We start from the raw sequence: 14,034 nt of genomic DNA on the forward strand, positions 1-14,034 counted from the left end.
AAATAATTTGAATAACTCGATTTAATTAACTTAAAATTTAATATTTTTTTCTATTTTTAAATAAATCGAGTTTTACTCATGTGTTATTTATAAAAAAAAGAAAAAGAAAAAAAACACTTATTTCCATTATTGTGTGGGTATGGTATTATAGAGATGATTTTGATGGTAACCTTTGGTATATGATTAATGATTGTACTTTGGAGAATGGGCCAACCCCTCTCAAAGCTCTCTTCCATACCAAAATTTATAAAAGCCTCTAACACTACCAACCCATCTCCCGGCCCCAAAGCCCTTCTTTCATTTGAAACCGAAACGACGGCGGATTCAAGTTCTATTGAAACACTACTTTACCCCACAACAGTTCGGATCCTATAGGTAAGTTCGTTAAAAGAATCGAAAGCGGCGGTAAATTCAACTGCGACACAGCAATGGACTCCAACACACAGAATCCAGGCAGCGCGTTAACTGACACGCGCTTCTCCGACCTGAAGCCGCCTCTCTCTGAACCGGTTCTCGAAGCATTATCGCAAGCTGGCTTTAAATTCTGTACTCCTGTCCAAGCCGCCACTATCCCCCTGCTATGCAGTTTCAAGGACGTAGCCGTCGACGCCGCCACCGGCTCTGGAAAAACCCTAGCTTTCCTTATCCCTATTGTAGAGATTCTGCGTCGATCCTCGTCTTCTCCTCCCAAACGTCACCAGGTTTTTTTTCACTCCCTGAAAATAAATTTTCCCCTACTGTTTTGTCATTAATATGTATTATTTTCTCTTTTATGTTTGGCTGCTGAGAAAATTAGATGAACACTAGAGCCAAAGCTTCTCTATTTTTCTTCTTCATATTTGTAACGATAAACCAGTGGCCCCTATTCATATACTCGAAATTGCCTGACTTAAAGATTAGTTTATTATCAAGTTTTGAATATTCCGCAGGTAATGGGGATAATTATATCACCTACGAGGGAGCTTTCGTCGCAAATATATAATGTAGCACAGCCTTTCATTTCTACCTTGCCCAATGTAAAGTCTATGCTTCTTGTTGGAGGTGTTGAGGTGAAAGCGGATGTGAAGAAAATCGAGGAGGAAGGAGCCAATCTACTGATTGGCACGCCTGGTAGACTGTATGACATAATGGACCGGATGGATGTCTTGGATTTTCGTAACCTTGAGGTTGTCATTCTTATTCAAACTGTTGTTATCTTATTAACATGTACGGAAAGTAAGAAATTCTATATTGAAAATGTGCTCAACTGTTGGTTCAATGCTATTGATAGTTTATTTTCCTCACAATTTAATGTCAAAGATTAGAAAGAAATGCTATCATATATTAACAACAGCTAAATAGTAATTAGCTAGCTTGGTGGAATGTTAAGTTTGTTGATCACACATTTCGTTACTTGATGAAAAAACATGACTATTTTTTTATGGTATTCATTTCATACACGCTATTGAATTATCTGTTGCCCTTTTGGTTGGTGCAGATTTTGATTTTAGATGAGGCTGATAGGCTTCTAGATATGGGATTCCAGAAGCAGATAAACTATATAATATCTCGCTTGCCAAAGCTTCGTAGAACTGGTCTTTTTTCAGCTACTCAAACAGAGGCAGTTGAAGAGCTCTCTAAAGCGGGATTGAGGAATCCAGTGAGGGTTGAAGTTAGAGCTGAGACGAAGTCACTGAGTAATTCAGTTTCATCTGAGCAATTAGCCTCATCGAAAACACCTTCAGGCCTTCACCTTGAGGTACACTATACTTTCATCTATTTTCAGTTACCCTTATAATTTTGTTCTTTACTCGATTAAATATTGGCTTTGCTGTTATATCATTTTACATTTTCCCTCAGTCACAACTTCTTTAAAAAATTTTACCATGTTGACATGTTCTAAAATCAATTTTCTTTGAGCAGTTCAAATCGTGTTTGAATTTCCAGTTATTTGTAAAAGTGTTTTATTTTCATTCTGCAGTATTTGGAATGTGAAGCAGATAAGAAAGCATCACAGCTTGTTGATCTCCTTGTAAAGACCAAATCTAAAAAAGTTATAGTGTAAGTTATGCATGAAGATTCCCTCTATGGTTTTTATTTTACAGAAAATGACAATTAGTTTTTGTTGGTTACCATACGATTTAATTATTTATGCAGATATTTCATGACTTGTGCTTGTGTTGATTACTGGGGAGTTGTTCTTCCATGTCTCAATGCTTTGAAGGGATTCTCATTAATTGCTTTACATGGAAAGATGAAGCAGGTAAAATAACGGAGATCAGTATGGCTTGTCCATTAATAAGTTTGGAAATTCGTGAACTAATTGTTGTGTATTCTGATGTATTTAATCTTTTGCTGCTCTATAGACTGCCAGGGAGAAAGCATTAGCTTCATTTACCTCTCTTTCAAGTGGCATTCTTCTATGTACTGATGTTGCAGCACGTGGACTTGACATTCCTGGTGTTGATTGTATAGTACAGGTTGCTTAATATCCAAAAGGCATTTTAAATTTACTAATACATACCTACTTAGAAAATTAAATCAAGGTTACTAGCTGCTAGTATTTGCTCGAATTTCTGAGAGATGATACATGTCTATGGCCTATCTGCTTGGTTCTTTTGCAGTATGATCCCCCTCAAGATCCAAATGTATTTGTTCACAGAGTTGGGAGAACTGCTCGTTTGGGTAGACAAGGAAGTGCCATTGTTTTCCTATTTCCTAAGGTGCATTATATGCGATCTTTCCTTGTTTGAGTGTGTGGTTTTTGTAGTTTTAATTTCTGATTTGGAATTTTAATGTAGATCACTGTGCTTATTTCCACCATTTTAATGGTTTGATCAAATTTGAGACATTTTTCCAGGAGGAAGCTTATATAGAATTTTTGCGCATAAGAAGGGTTCCTCTTCAAGAAAGGAAATGCATAGATGATGTTGCTGATGTTGTTCCTCAGGTAAAGAAAATTTGTATTTTGATAACATCTTTGCTACATGTACTGTATTATCATTTCTTTGTCAATTTTTTTTCTTAAACTTGCTTCAGATACGGTCTGCTGCATTGAAAGACCGTGATGTGATGGAGAAAGGGCTTAGAGCATTTGTTTCCTTTATTCGTGCCTACAAAGAGCATCACTGCTCTTATATTTTCAGGTTCTATCTTTGCTTTGCCTTTTTTTTAATTTGCTGCTGCCTTCTTCTACTCTCTCTGTTTAAATTAATATTGTTATCTGACAGATGGAAAGAACTTGAAATTGGAAAGTTAGGTACAGGATATGGTCTATTGCAGCTCCCTTCTATGCCTGAGGTAAAGCACCATTCGCTTTCCACTGAGGGTTTCACTCCAGTTGAGAACATCAATATGGATGATATCAAGTTTAAGTAAGAACTCTTCAGAATCTCCAACTATGCCTTGTTGAACAGATTAACTGGTTTGACTGGAATTAGTGTGAATGAAATTTCTTAAGTACCTATGCTTCTTTATTTGATTCCTTTTTTGGTAGAAATCCCAACTGATTATAACTTTTTTCCTGGAATCCTATTGGAGGACAAATATGATATCCATGTTAAGAATGATTCAGCTGTTAACCTTTTTCTTATAAAGGAGGCCACAGTTTGTGATAAGGGAAGGAATGTAAGATGGTAGGTTTTGAAACTTAGACCTGCTTGATGCCACTTCTCAGGGTGGCTGCATGAGCCACCTGAATTAAGCTTCAATTGAGCAATTAACATTTTACTTATGGCCTTTAAAGACCAACCTTTTTATCTTCACCAATACCTTGCGCATCTAATGTATCTTCTAGTTGCTAATTATGGTAATTATGTAGGGATAAATCTCGTGAGAAACAGAGGAAGAAAAATTTACAAACAAAGAAAGAACGAGAGCAACAAGAATCAAAACCTGAGAAGCCCAAAAAGGCCACAAACGCTGCCGCCTCTGTCATGAGGAAGAAAACTGCTAAACAGAGACGTGCTGCCCAAACCATTGAAGATGAAGAGGAATTGACCCGGGAATATCGGCTATTGAAGAAACTAAAAAAGGGGGCTATTGATGAAACTGAGTTTGCAAAGTTGACAGGAGCTGAAGATTTAGTTTGAACTTTCAAGTATGTAGTTTTGCAGGGTTTGACTTGCCCTTTCCCTTTCTGAAGGAAGAGCTTGAAGCTTACGATCGTTACTTTTTCTAGAAGACCAATTCTTTACAGCTCTTTTAACAATGCATTTTCTGGGAAAGTACAGTTTTGGTGCTCAAGTGATGGAAAGTAGTCGCGCAGCATATTGATATGTCTGAATTTATATAATTGTTCCAATCTCTGAATTTTGTTTATTTCACATTTGATTTTGTTGATTCAGTCACTACAACTATTGTAATGTGTATGTTAGGGCACCAGATTTATACATTTGATTTTAGAGTGTTAGTGATTAAAAAAATAGAAGCAGAAAGAGTTTTACTTTTACCTACCTAAGTAGTAAGTACCTCTTTGACGTGAGTTTAATCATTAGTCATTGATAGATCGAACAGTGAAGATGCCAAGTAATTTTTTAGAAAAAGGCAACCAATCAATGTGCTATAAAAGGCAGCAGCTATCCATCTTTAACTTCCGATGCTTTATTTCCTATGGTCAAACAAACTAACTAACATGATGGCACCTTGAAATTTGGCTTTCAAACTCACATCACATGTTCGCCCAAGTCAATGCTTCGCCTCCTACTCTATTTTCTCCGTCTCTTTATAACCCGTAGAACTCTCTTATATCTCCACAATTTCTTCACTTCAATCCTCAAACCCATCACCAATCTCATCGCAAAAATCATGCCCAGTCAATCCGATGACCACAACTCCGATCCCCCACCACCACCCTTCGACCCATCAAAGCCCTCCATTCCCATCTCCTACCCCATCAACTCCCTTGAAGACCTTGACTCCGCTTCTTACTTTACTTCTTTTCACTACCCTTTTAATAAATCCACTGTTCCTCTCCATCCCCCCAATTCAGCTTTGCCTCCAAGGCCCAGGCTTTTGGTTTGCCATGACATGCAAGGTGGCTACGTCGATGATAAGTGGATCCAGGGTGGCCATAATTCCGGCGCTTACGCCATCTGGCACTGGTATTTGATCGATGTTTTTGTTTATTTTTCTCATAATTTGGTCACCCTGCCTCCTCCTTGTTGGACCAATACTGCTCATAGGCATGGAGTTAAGGTCAGTTCCCTCAATGGAACCTTTTTTTTTTTTTTTTTTCTGATTGAAAAGTGTTTAATTCGGCTTATTTCAAGTGGAATAATGGTGGGTTCAGCTGACTCAATTGATAAAGCCAGGCGATGTTTGAATTTATGATTTTTCTTTCTAAATGTTTATATTGCTTAAGTAAAGAAATGGGTTTAGGCTAAAAGAAAGGTTCCTTATCTCCATTGGGCCTTAAAAAGAGCTCTAGTTAACTATAATTGCTTTCTTATGAACAGTTTGCTGAAATTGCATTAACAACTGTGATAAATTTTAATGATCTATGGAAAAGCACAATCTTTTTCTTTCCGCTCAATCAAGAAATGGTTTCTGCTCCTTTTCCGGTGTAGCTCATGTGTTATGGTGATCCAGCGTGTTTTGAAAGCTTGTTTCGTTTTCTTTGGATTATGGTGTTTTAGAGACTAAAGGAAACTTTATATATGTTTTTTGCCTGTGTCTGTGGAATCTAAGGTATTGGGGACATTTATCACAGAATGGGATGAAGGCGCAGCTATTTGCAAGAAGCTGCTTTCCACAAAAGAGTCTGCTCACAAGTATGCTGAACGCTTGGCCGAGCTCGCTGTTGCTTTAGGCTTTGATGGATGGCTGGTATGTGCTACACAACAATCAAAAAGCTCAGCACATACACACATACACCATGTTACATACAAAGATGCTAAGTTTTTAGGACAAGGAAAGATGAAATTAAGAGAATGTTTGATTCTATTTTGGAGGAAGCATGGCAGTTAGATCATATAAATAAGAGTTCTTCCTTATGTCACTCTAATGTATGGGATCTTCATATATTGGCTGTCCTGTCTCAACAAATTAACCAAGGAAAGCTTCCTTGCAGCTCAATTTGGAGGTTAAAGTGGACATCGGGCAAATTCCTAATCTGAAAGAATTTGTTAGCCATTTAACTCAGACTATTCACTCCTCCCTTCCTGGATCTTTGGTTATATGGTTTGTGAAAAGGAGAAGCCGTGATTTAATTATGCAACATTTTTTGAAGTGTATTAAAATTTTGTCTGATTAAACTTGTTGTTGACACAGGTATGACAGTGTGACAATTGATGGAGAACTTAGCTGGCAAAATCAACTGAATGAAAAGAATAAACCTTTCTTTGATATTAGTGATGGAATCTTCATTAACTATACATGGAAGGTATTTCCTTTAACTTTACCATCCATATGAACCTTAATTTTATCTTTTTGTTGCATGTAAAACCTTTTGTATACCTTGCAGGAGGGCTACCCTAAGCTTTCAGCAAGAGTTGCTGGTGATAGAAAGTTTGATGTCTATATGGGGATAGATGTATTTGGAAGGGGAACATTTGGTGGTGGCCAATGGACTGTATGTTTCTTACAAATCTTACAATAGTGTTTCTTGCATATAGATATATATATATATATCTCCTTAATTTGGCTTTTTGGTTGGTTTCAAAAGTCAATTTGGAACCTTACAGTCTTAACATTTATAATTAGCATTTTTAATTTTGATGATGTTTTATTCATAAAGATGTTGATCTCATATCAATATTTCAGAAACTAGACGTTCATTACTATCATTGCAGCTGCATATGGATCTTAGATACAATTATTAATGTGCTGATTGGGAAATTCTCAAAAAAAAAAAACAAAAACAAAAAATGAGAGCCTGTAGTGTTATACACTTATTAATCATACTTGATTAGGGTGGGGAGCTGATGCACAAATTTGGTTGGGTAGTGATTTCATCAACAGTTGACACCTTCTTACATTTTCTTTGCTTTTCTGGGCAATCTTAGTGGTTTTATATTATATCATATGTAACAATAAACAAACAGAAAACAAAACATGGTATTGAGTTTTGACCCGCTTTATGATCAGTGCCTGAACTAATGCATCCTTAAATGACATAATTGGTGATGCTTTCATCTTCTTTCTCTCTGAATTTCCATGGCAGTTTGGTGGCTAGAACCATTGCCCTGTTTTGTTTGTATTTCTGATTGACTTGTATGCTTTACATTTTTCAATAATTTACAAGGAAAGTGAATTCTTTCTGATCATCATCTTTGTTATATTACAAGACCAACTGTAATATGAGCTCTTTGCTTGTTAGAAATGCATTCAACCTTAGAGTTCATAGACTTTATCAAATCCATGCTGTAGTTCAAGTACAACCAGTTAGTGTTTCTAGTTTCATGCGTTAATTGTCTTTCAATTTGACTGACTGAATCCCTAACAATTCTTTCCATAACAGACGAATGTTGCACTTGATCTGATAAAGAAGGATGATGTCTCAGCTGCCGTATTTGCTCCTGGATGGGTTTATGAAACAAAACAACCCCCTGATTTTCAGACTGCTCAAAATCGGTATTGCACATCTTTCGGTCGATTATTATTTGTTATAGAGTGCTGATTTGTTAATATGTCTACTCTTCCCTGTCAATGATGCTCTGGTCCTATACTTTTTAGTTTCGAGAATTTCTTGTTGATATTCTACTTCATGAATTAAACCAATGCCCTAGTCTGGTTTTTAAAGAGTGTTGCTCTGTATGAGTTTCCGACTTGTATACGGTTTGATATTCTTAGTTTCTTTACTGCGTGTATGCAGTTTTTATATGTATATATATACATGCACTTAAATATTTGCTTGTGTATTTATTCTTAATTTGTGAATGGTGGTGTGATCACATTATGTCATAATTTGTACAATTCTTTTCTCATTTGAGTCTTTTCAAAGAGCTTCACCACTAATACTTGGCTTTTGCAGTTGGTGGGCTCTAGTTGAGAAATCATGGGGAATTGTACAAAATTATCCTAAAGTATTACCATTCTACTCAAATTTTGATCAGGTTGCAACCATGTTATATTCTTTGTTCTTTTCGTATCTCTTTCGAAATTAGCAGGCATGTAAAACTTACTGCAAAATTTCTAATGCATTATCTAACCAGACTCCTCGGGCATATATGTATCTCAGGGTCGTGGTAATCATATTTCCATCGATGGAGCACAAGTATTAAGCACTCAATGGAACAACATTTCTTCACAATCCTTTCAGGTACCAACCTCATGGACATCTCATTTCTCTCTCTTGTCTGAATAGAAACATAAATGTTTGTATGTTCTTGTTTCAGCCTTTCCTCGAGTATGTTGATGATCCTACCTCAAACACCATTGATGTCCGTGTTGAGTAAGCATGAGTCTTTCCTGTTGAAATGATTCAGCGCTATGTATAACGTTCCATGGTCTAAGAACTGGTTGATAAATGGCAGCTTTAGCGAAGTATCATTTAGTGGAGGAGGAAACCTCACATTTAAAGGAACTCTTGAGGCCAATGCTTATGTCTCAACCAGACTCTTTTTAGGAGAGCTTTTTATGGGTGGCTTGCCTGTTCGTTTCACATATTCTGTAAGCTATCTTGATTCTCGACCAAGTGATTTCTATTGTAGCCAATTATTCTCAATATATAATATTTGTTCAGTCTGGTTAGCATTTGGAAATCAAATCCTGGCACATTTTGCACATTCAATGAGAATGCAACCTGATAACGATATCATGTTAGATGTTTCAATTCAAGTTTCTTTCAATATTAGCTGGTTAACTCGAATTCCACAACTTGCTGCAGGTAAAATCAGAAGGTAACTCTCAACTGGGTCTTTCTCTTGAATTCTCTTCTGAAATGGAAGGAAAAAAGAAGTTGCTTCTTGCATCCCAGGAAAACCAATTCTCTTGCAAATTTGATGAAACGATTGTGCTACATCAACCTACAAAATCAGACACGGCCCCAGGATGGGTTATACAAGAGAGCAACATTTCAATGAATGGATACACATTAACAGAAATTCGCGCCATATGCTACAGGAAACAACCAGAGAACAGTGAACATAAATCAGAAGCTAGATCAAAAACCACCCAGGATCCAGCAGAATACTTTGCTGTGCTTGGACACATTAGCATATCAACTTCGATACAGAACACAGAATTTCCTCCATCAACTTCCTGGATCGTCAAGGGTAAGGATGTGGAATGGGGAGGTTCTCAAGGTTCAAAAACCCTCAGTCTTAAGATCAGCTGGAAATTGAAAGATGGATGGAGTAGCCGTTTCCCAAGATACAATATCTATGTTGAGAAACTAATAAAACAAGCAGTGAGACCCCAAGGAAGAAAGCTAGAGACCCCTGCTCTAGCACCACCCAATGCTCGGAATGGCAAAACTGAAGTCTCAGGGGAGTACCTTGGAGAATCACAAGTTGAAGCCTTCTATGTATCTGACTTTATCATCCCTTCTGCCATTTCAAGCCTCAAGTATATTATTCAACCATGTGATTCCGGTGGTGCTAGCCAAGTTCTTGATGATGCCCCATTTTTTCAATTTAATGTTGAAGGTCAATGAACATCATCACTTTGGTTCCTCAGCATGAGTATTTACCTCACTTCTGAATGTACGAGCCTTCACTAGTCAATTGTTATTCTCCATTTAAAGAATTAATAAATTATGACATGTTAAGGTGTGCTGAATGTGCACTTTTATGTATCATATTATTTGTTTGTATTGTATAATATTACCTAGTCGTTCCAATACAAACTGTAATATCCAAGTTTGGTTGAATTCGATTTTTCGAATTTTTATAGAATTCGAGTTGGTTTCTCAGCTTCTATGCGATTTTTCATGGTTTTAATTTTATTTAATTTTTTTCCTACATAAAATCGAAAACTGAATTTTGAACCCGATTCCATGCCAAGCTCGTGGCTACCAATTCCATCACCGCCGCTACCCTTAACTACCATACAATCACTAGCCCCCGTCTATCTTCCTTGTTGATCTTTCCCGTCACAGTAACATATTCCAACTTTGATCTCTCGGTTGCAAGCCCGCAAAGTATTTAGATGGATGCTTTCGCTGAAGTCATCCAACAATCTCAATAGTTTATTTAAAACCAAGCAAGCCACAAATTAGTCTCAAGCCACATTATGCGGCCAAATTAACAAAAAAAGCCCCTTTTTTTTAAAAATTACGGAAATGGGCTGATTTTTTAATTATTTACCGGAATGGGCCATTTTCCGAGAAATCACGGCCACGTCAGCGCGATGTCGGGGTACTTGACAGGAGATCGCGTCCACGTCAGCGCGACCTGCCGACGTGATTTCCTTCCACGTCGGCAGGTCGCGCTGACGTGGAAGCGATTTGCCCGCGCGCGTGAACAGTGCCCAACGGTGCCCAACGGTCAAAAAATTGACCGTTGCCCCCCCCCCAACGGTAAAATTTTTTTTAAACTATATAAACCCCCACCCCTTTTATTTTCACAAACAAATTCTCTCAATTTCCTTCAAAAATTCTCTCAATTCCCTTCAAAAATTCTCTCAATTTCCTTCCAAAATTCTCTCAAACTCTCAAATTCCTTCCAAAATCCTCTCAATTTCCTTCAAAAAATCTCCAAATCCATATTAAATTTATTTTTCCATTAAATTTCATTTTTTAAGAAAATTTTACAATTTTTTATTTTTTTAAAATAATTTTAAAATTTTTAATATTTTCAACAATGGCCGGATCATTGATTCGTCTTGATAGGAATCACATATCGGTGGAGCAAATTAACATGGTAAGTATTAAATTTAAATTTTATATTTTATTTAAGATATTTTTATTTATGTATTTTTAGATATTTATTAATTTATTTTTTGTTATAAAAGGCTAAAGATCGCGTATTGGAATGCAATATTCGAATATGCATGCTCGTCCATCACCGTTAGTAGAGAACTACCTCCGGAAGAGGGATTTTGCACGTGTGGCGCGATGGTAGGGATGCAAGTTGGAGCCAAAGCCGATCGGTGTGTTGATCGAGAGGTGGAGACCCGAGACGCACACATTTCATCTTCCATGTGGAGAGTGCACTATCACTCTAGAAGATGTCCATCTGCATTTGGGATTGCTGGTGGGCGAGCACCCATGATCAGATCGCCCAATCTAGCAATTGGGAGGCGGTGTGCTACGAGCTTTTGGCGCCGTTAGGATAAAATGGATGGAGATAAGGTGGAGATGGGCTGGTTACGTGCGACCTTCCCGATCTGAATGAAAATTCAACCGAAATTGAAAGAATCCGATATGCTCGAGCATACATTCTTCAAATAATTGGAGGCTATCTCATGGCCGACACGCCACGAGAGTGTACATCTAAGGTGGCTGCTAAAACTCGTTGATTTTAGAGGAGCCGGCGAATTTAGTTGGGGGTCTGCCGTCTTGGCAACATTATATCGGGAGATGTGCGGGGCGACCAAACCGAGGAGAGCAAAAATCGGAGGATGCCTGTCACTACTGCAATCATGGGCACGGTTTCGCTTTCCATTTCTACGTCCTCGAGTGAACCACCCATATACATTCCCACTCGTAACGAGGTAAATTTTATATTACATTTTGAAATTGTTATGTAGATTTTGTAAGAATAAAAGTATGCTAAAAATTTATTTAATTAGGTGGAACCATCCGGCGATTTATCGTAGATTACCGTCTGAACTTGAAGATATACGGCTTCTATTGGACCAACGGTCGGAAGCAGAAGTAAGTATTATTGCAAATAGATATTTCCATACATTCGCTAGTGGATTGATATTTAGGGTTATGTATATAAGTAATATTTCTATCATGTTCATGTAGTTTCAATGGACACCATACGAGGATCCGACAATCCGGGCAGTAATCCCGGAAGAGTTTTTACAAAACCCTAACTCTTGGCACGTGAAAGTGGTGTTGATCAACTACATGGCTGTGGAGCCCCACCGATGCATGAGAGTCCTACGACAGTTTGGATGTAGACAACCGATCCCTGCGGACCCTGAGGTGTTTGACGAGCACCACAAAATCGACCTTCGGCTATTAGGTACGGATTGGCCTAGATACTGGTCAGACTACACGGAAATGTGGGAAAATCGGCATGACTATCTACCTGCTCGGGAACAAATCATCGTTCCCGAGTTAGCGTCGTTCGAATACATGACATGGTTTAGGATCCATGGAAGCCGATTTACTTACGCCGGAGGAGAGGCGGCAATTACATCGGAAGGAAAGGCGCGGCCTCTAAATCAAGGGACAAGAGTACGATGGCGACCCATCAACGAGGCCCAGACATTCATGGCTCATCATCACGCCATGGAAGCACCGTCCCCAACGAGAGCACCGACGCGATCACCGATGCGACAATTCAGCAGATGATACCCACGCAATCGCCTTTCCCTATGATGCGGTATGTTTCCTAGCCCTTATATGTACCCTAACCCGTACATGTATCCTTTTCCGAATCCTATGGCAGGTTGGAGCCAAATGCCTGGATCAGCTCCATTTCCTGTAATGCCGAGCGGACCACCGATAACTAGGCCATCACCGCAGGAGGGGTCGCAAGGGGGGCCATCGGGGAGCTCTCCTTTTTACCAATCGCCAGCAACGCATGGCTTTCAAACTCCGTCGCCGTTCATGATGCAAACACCTCCACATTCACTATTCTTTGAAGGTGGATCATCGTCCCAAGTCCGACAAGCGGATGCCAAACCGGAAGAACAACAATCACCACCGAGGAAGAACAAGCGCCAGGAAGCTAGAGGAAGGAGGAATCCGGTAGCAGAATCACGACGGCCGCCATGTGGAACCGAATCCCCCGGTCATAGACATTGATTACCGTATTAACATGTATCAATACCCATGTAATGAAATAGAAGTTAATGATGATGTAATACACATAGAAATTTTTCCGAGTTTTTTTGACATTATTTGATTAAAAACCCTAACCTAACTTAATTTAATTAAAAACCCTAACCTAATTGAATTAAAAACCCTAACCTAACTTAATTGAATTAAAAACCCTAACCTAATTGAATTAAAAACCCTAACCTAATTGAATTAAAAACCTAATTTAATTAAAAATTCTAACCTAACTTAATGTAAAACCTTAACCTAACTTAACTTAAAACCTAACTTAATTTAATTAAAAACCTAACCTAACTTAATTTAATTAAAAACCCTAAGCTAACTGTATTTAAAACCCTACCCTAACTTAATAAAAACCCTAACCTAACTTAATTAAAAACCTAACCTAACTTAATTTAATTCAAAACCCTAACCTAATTTAATTAAAAACCTAACCTAATTGAATTAAAAACCTAATTTAATTAAAAACCTAACCTAACTTAATGTAAAACCCTAACCTAACTTAACTTAAAACCTAACTTAATTTAATTAAAAACCCTAACTTAACTTAATTAAAAACCTAACCTAACTTAATTAAAAACCCTAACCTAACTTAATGTAAAACCCTAACCTAATTGAATTAAAACTTAATTTAATTAAAAACCCTAACCTAACTTAATGTAAAACCCTAACCTAACTTAACTTAAAACCTAACTTAATTTAATGAAAACCTAACATAATTGAATTAAAAACCTAATTTAATTAAAAACCTAACCTAACTTAATGTAAAACCCTACCTAACTTAATTTAATTAAAAACCCTAACTTAACTTAATTAAAAACCCTAACCTAACTTAATTAAAAATCCTAACCTAACTTAATGTAAAACCCTAACCTAATTGAATTAAAAACCTAATTTAATTAAAAACCCTAACCTAACTTAATGTAAAACCCTAACCCTAAGCTAATAAACCCTAAATTCCTAAACCCTAACCTAATTTAATTAATGTTAACACCCTAACATACTACAACGGATTTGATAATCTTACTAACCATTTAAGACTATCTAGTTTTACATAATGTTGGATTTCGTAAAATGTTTTGACTGGTACTAACTTAAAGAAATTGTAGTAATTTGATAAGTTTACTAACAATTAATACAATTATCAATTAATAATT

General features: G+C 37.3%; 2 protein-coding genes across 3 annotated transcripts; both read left to right on the forward strand.

Moving 5' to 3' along the window:
• The first annotated feature begins 309 nt into the window (after positions 1 to 309).
• LOC105779471 (DEAD-box ATP-dependent RNA helicase 18) lies at positions 310 to 4,429 on the forward strand. Of its 2 annotated transcripts, none has more exons than XR_008195297.1 (11): positions 310 to 701; positions 930 to 1,166; positions 1,478 to 1,738; positions 1,961 to 2,040; positions 2,137 to 2,242; positions 2,346 to 2,459; positions 2,604 to 2,702; positions 2,840 to 2,929; positions 3,019 to 3,125; positions 3,239 to 3,353; positions 3,800 to 3,948. XR_008195297.1 is itself a non-coding variant. In XM_012603240.2 (11 exons), exons 1-11 carry the CDS (start codon positions 429 to 431, stop codon positions 4,068 to 4,070), a joined length of 1,782 nt encoding a protein of 593 aa, XP_012458694.1. In that variant the 5' UTR covers positions 319 to 428; the 3' UTR covers positions 4,071 to 4,429. The 2 variants fall into 2 exon arrangements, 1 of the variants encoding a protein (XP_012458694.1); XM_012603240.2 differs by having other exon boundaries at positions 319 to 701; positions 3,210 to 3,353; positions 3,800 to 4,429.
• A 164-nt stretch (positions 4,430 to 4,593) lies between these two features.
• Positions 4,594 to 9,837, forward strand: LOC105779470 (cytosolic endo-beta-N-acetylglucosaminidase 1). The gene is made up of 11 exons (XM_012603239.2): positions 4,594 to 5,175; positions 5,668 to 5,805; positions 6,050 to 6,159; positions 6,250 to 6,361; positions 6,443 to 6,550; positions 7,439 to 7,551; positions 7,952 to 8,033; positions 8,159 to 8,239; positions 8,316 to 8,371; positions 8,454 to 8,589; positions 8,807 to 9,837. Exons 1-11 carry the CDS (start codon positions 4,669 to 4,671, stop codon positions 9,572 to 9,574), a joined length of 2,211 nt encoding a protein of 736 aa, XP_012458693.1. The 5' UTR covers positions 4,594 to 4,668; the 3' UTR covers positions 9,575 to 9,837.
• The last annotated feature ends 4,197 nt before the right edge of the window (positions 9,838 to 14,034 follow it).

Source organism: Gossypium raimondii, chromosome 4 (assembly GCF_025698545.1).
Source record: "Gossypium raimondii isolate GPD5lz chromosome 4, ASM2569854v1, whole genome shotgun sequence".
NCBI classification, from domain to species: domain Eukaryota; kingdom Viridiplantae; phylum Streptophyta; class Magnoliopsida; order Malvales; family Malvaceae; genus Gossypium; species Gossypium raimondii.

What these genes read in the sequence shown, in the direction of transcription:
- LOC105779471 (XM_012603240.2), top strand. Translation starts at nt 429, where the DNA reads ATGGACTCCAACACACAGAATCCAGGCAGCGCGTTAACTGACACGCGC. An exon ending in GTGTTGATTGTATAGTACAG is followed by an intron (nt 2,460 to 2,603) that starts GTTGCTTAATAT and finishes GTTCTTTTGCAG; the next exon opens with TATGATCCCCCTCAAGATCC. An exon ending in TTGCTGATGTTGTTCCTCAG is followed by an intron (nt 2,930 to 3,018) that starts GTAAAGAAAATT and finishes AACTTGCTTCAG; the next exon opens with ATACGGTCTGCTGCATTGAA.
- LOC105779470 (XM_012603239.2), top strand. Translation starts at nt 4,669, where the DNA reads ATGCTTCGCCTCCTACTCTATTTTCTCCGTCTCTTTATAACCCGTAGA. An exon ending in CTCATAGGCATGGAGTTAAG is followed by an intron (nt 5,176 to 5,667) that starts GTCAGTTCCCTC and finishes GTGGAATCTAAG; the next exon opens with GTATTGGGGACATTTATCAC. An exon ending in TCATTAACTATACATGGAAG is followed by an intron (nt 6,362 to 6,442) that starts GTATTTCCTTTA and finishes TATACCTTGCAG; the next exon opens with GAGGGCTACCCTAAGCTTTC.